Here is a 4017-nt window from a genome sequence, read left to right on the forward strand (position 1 = left end):
ACATGTACAAATAGCAGGTCCCCTTGCTTAGCGGGCGACTCGATAACGGACAGGCACTTGGTGATGCATATCGCGGGCGATCAGGTTGCAGTCATAAACACAACAATGCAGAACTGTGTAGGCAATTTGTCATACATGCATAGGTTTCAAATTCATGTCAAACATAAACCCTGTCGATTCATTAAAGACGATTCTATATTTCCTCGCCAGGTGTCGGTATATCATGGCAACCTGACACCTTAGCATGTGGCACTTCAATATTTGGTAAATTGTAAAAAGATATTAACCATGGTTTCACAAAATATCCCTTTATGAATTAATAGCATATGCCTTTCAATGTGCACAGATAGCGACTTCGACAGCCGAATTTCAACTCTGACGCCCTGGGAATGTATTGCACTTATTATTAAATACATATGTAAACAGTAAATGGTAAATAAAATATATGTTAAAGATATTAATATTGCACATCCCCGATCCTCAGCTTTGTATTGTTCAACAGTGCTCAGATCGCAACGTCATCTTTATGGATTTTCGCCACCCCCGTGTCAATTTGCCGCTCCCTCTCCTCCCCTTGAGGTAAAAGTGAGTCAGTTTCACAGTCGGTCTCTGTCAAAGACGCAGGCAAATCCGATTCAGACATGCAAATTTCCTCGTCCTCCTCTTCACTGCTTGTCTCATCGCGCCCACAAGACACGCCCCTTTCACCTTTCCCTTCACACGAGCTGTCAATCTTCCGTTTATCGTGTCGCGAGGAGCACGTGCGCAGACAGCGACATTGGTCACGTGAGTCAGACCCGCCTTCTTTCTTGTATTTGACACGCCTATTCTGGAACCAGATCTTCACTTGTTTCTCTGATAGGTTAAGGTACGTTGCGATCTCGATACGACGAAGGCGGGAGAGATACATGTTCGATGCAAATTCTCTCTCAAGATCCAGGAGCTGTGTGCTTGTGAAGGCTGTACGAATCCTTTTGCTGCTTGGGAGATCGTCTGACGGTCCGTTCACATCTGAAATTTAACGTTGAGAACATGAGAACACAATAAATTAAACTGCGGTTTTAAATTCAGACATTTACATTATTGAATACTCTTGGAACAGGCATAAATAGTACCACAATATGCAAAGTGAGAATAAGAATGTAACTGAGCGTTCATTCACCTGCAGAGCTTTAAAATAATCACGAATACAAAGATATCATAAAACGTTTTTAACATATAAAAATCATGTCGTTCCAGATTTATTTACGGGAAATATAAATCCTCGTGCAAAATAGATACAGAGCATCAAACGTTGTGTATTAATTACAAGAAAATATAAATAAAACATTTTTTGTAAACAAAACAAAAAAACAATGTTGTTATTTAGTTATTTTAATGTTTTAAAACTTCTTTGGATGGGTGTACATTGTATTGTCTAATATTAGAAATTTCAGTTAAACGATAACAAGAAAAACTTTAAAAATGCATTCCACGTCAAACAATGCATGAATTTACGCATACGATTCAATATAGTTTAAAGTAAAATTTAATTAAACCTTTTAAACCTTACCTGAGTCTGTGCCGGTATCTTGTTTGATCGTTTCAGGGCAAAACAACTACTGTAAGTTATGGAATATTTTATGGTACTCTCATTAATTCTAACCCCGGTAGACAAATGATTTGTTCTTTTTATTGTTTCAATTGTAAATCTAAATTGTAATAATGTGTTCATATTCAAAACTATAATTTTCTGAGACGGGGCAGATTTTTGTTAATAACATGCTCTCGCACATACCAACTTATTATTGTCATTGTACAATAGGATTTCGAAATAAGTAAAAGATAAAAATAATTATTTGTTTCACGCAGTAATGTTGAGTTCTCGATGCTGTGTAATATATTTCAGTGCGACAAAATGTTAACATTTATAATTACTTTATTTCTGGAAGTATTTCTGAATACTCATAGTGGTGAACCTCGATTGTCCTGAAATTAATTCAACCGAAAGTCGATCTCAAATTTTCTTTAATTTGAAGTCAAATGGTCACTGTATTTTATTTCAATCATGAAACTACAATAAAACGAATTTGATAGTGATGTGACCTCTCAACTTTGGCGATAAACACAAGTCCATTACTTTCACAAAGGTTTGGAAGAGAATGGGCGTGGCTATGGGCGTGGCTGAGTGTAGGACATCAGGGACGTCGGAGGCACAATATGTTTGCCGGGTCATTATAAAAATTTTATGTGATTTATTTTTTAAATTCAGTTTCATACTTGCAATATGGTGGCAATTTAATATTATGTAAATTTTAAAATTATATTATTTCCAAACATTTTTAAAAGGAAAACTTAGAAAAGTGATTTCCTAATAGTGTAGTCCATGTACTATTGATTGCATCGCTTTACTTCAAGGATAGTCTTTTGTTGTAAATAATCTCAACTGCGTTGGCTTAGAACACAGTATGGATCAGCTTCATCAAAAACAAAGTTCCACTTCTAAAAATTGTGTTTTTAAAGATGGGTATTTGTTTTGCCGAAGGGAGAAATCATTTGTAAAATTTGGAAAACATGAAATTGGATGTTAGCAAAACACTTTATACAGAAAACGAATTTGAATGAAGTTTATTTCAAGTAAAAGACTGTTTGTCTCTGCGTAACATATTGCAAGCCTCCTGAAGTTAACACAAAATATTGTCATTATTCTCCAAAAGCGATTAACGATGTTACTGTTTTGAATAGTTCTTTACTTGTAAAGAACCTTTTCCCACAATGTACTGCAAGGCAGTGATTGGCTCGCCACAATGAATCTTGCGCCCAGCATAGAACATACTGGTTAGAAGAGAGAATCAACAACAAGTATAAGTAATATCGTGACTTACCGCTGTTGGTGCATCGTTGACGCTTCTGGGAGACAGGTTCGTACTGGGTGGTAACTGCAGAGTGCGGCTGATGCTGGGAGTATGACGTCACCAAGTCCAGGTGGGGGTACTGATGATTGAACCCTGGGGTCAGGTGTCCCCCGATCATAGTTTTAGGCATAGGCACTAGGGTAGAAGCTGGCTTGAGGGGGGTAGCCGCGGACACCGTTGTGGGTACGGCGGCTGACGGGGATGGATGTATACATAGTGGACAACAGAATCCCAGCATTTCCCCTGGGTGCCGGACGTAGCTTGGGAGGGGTGCGGCCGAGTGGAGGAGGTGACGGGACAGTAAGGCCTCACTGACCGGGATGGAAGGGTTGACCCCACGAGATGACTCGGACGAGGAGTGTCCAGGCTTCACCATCAGAGAATCCACAAAGAAGGAACGAGACATCACTGAAACTGATTTTAAAGCAAATAAACAAACAATTTGCGTGTAATCGCCTCATGAAAACCCGCTTTCCCTCGATTAACGATTTGTAGTGACTGTGTGATGTGGGCAAGTGTCCCCCGGATATTTATACGCCCCGTGCTCTTTTGTCCCCTTACACACGTGGCCTCACTCGGCAATTAGCCTCCTATAATTGATCTTTCTCCATTCATAGCTCGGCGATTTGATTCGCGAATATATGCATGGCGGTTTTAATGGTCATTTTCCCCGGCCTATCGCTCCCGTATATGGCACTGATCACATCCCGACTTCCAACGAATCAAGTGTGTATGTTCATTACTCCGCCTGACTCGGCAAGACTCGGCAAGACTCGGCTCCCCACCCCCAGACTGACTCGTCAGCCTCTGCAGCCCCTTCCGACTGATGGAGTCCCGCAGACGTCGCGCGTGACGCACGTGCAAGACATAAGCCATACTAACCGAAAATCTGTAGTAAACTAAACCAAGAACAATGGATTTCTATCGAAATCCATTTCTATACAAGATTGACGATCTTTTATTGTGTTTTTGTGATCATTACGGAACATTCGCTGCGCCATTAGAGGCACGAGAAACACGCCAGGTCTTGTTACTCGATAGCAGTGTGTAAAATGAACGATTTTGACTACATATGTTAGCGTTCAACTGTATCCTTGGTTCCAATAACGGCCTCCCCTACCCA

General features: G+C 40.2%; 1 protein-coding gene across 1 annotated transcript; it reads right to left on the minus strand.

Annotated features, from left to right (window-relative positions):
* Positions 1 to 505: 505 nt before the first annotated feature.
* Positions 506 to 3300, minus strand: LOC139450379 (GS homeobox 1-like). Its single transcript, XM_071232062.1, has 2 exons — positions 2865 to 3300; positions 506 to 1011 (listed from the first exon to the last, which is right to left on the minus strand). The coding sequence occupies exons 1-2, from the start codon at positions 3298 to 3300 to the stop codon at positions 506 to 508; spliced, it is 942 nt and encodes a 313-aa protein (XP_071088163.1).
* Positions 3301 to 4017: the final 717 nt, after the last annotated feature.

The sequence above is a fragment of the Haliotis cracherodii genome, unplaced genomic scaffold, assembly GCF_022045235.1.
Source record: "Haliotis cracherodii isolate W230 unplaced genomic scaffold, xgHalCrac1.p SCAF_8, whole genome shotgun sequence".
Taxonomy (NCBI): domain Eukaryota; kingdom Metazoa; phylum Mollusca; class Gastropoda; order Lepetellida; family Haliotidae; genus Haliotis; species Haliotis cracherodii.

Excerpts from the sequence above, each read along its gene's own strand:
- LOC139450379 (XM_071232062.1), bottom strand. The coding sequence starts at position 3,300 with ATGTCTCGTTCCTTCTTTGTGGATTCTCTGATGGTGAAGCCTGGACAC. Across the intron at positions 1,012-2,864 it reads TCAACGATGCACCAACAGCG|ATGTGAACGGACCGTCAGAC; the intron begins GTAAGTCACGAT and ends GTTAAATTTCAG.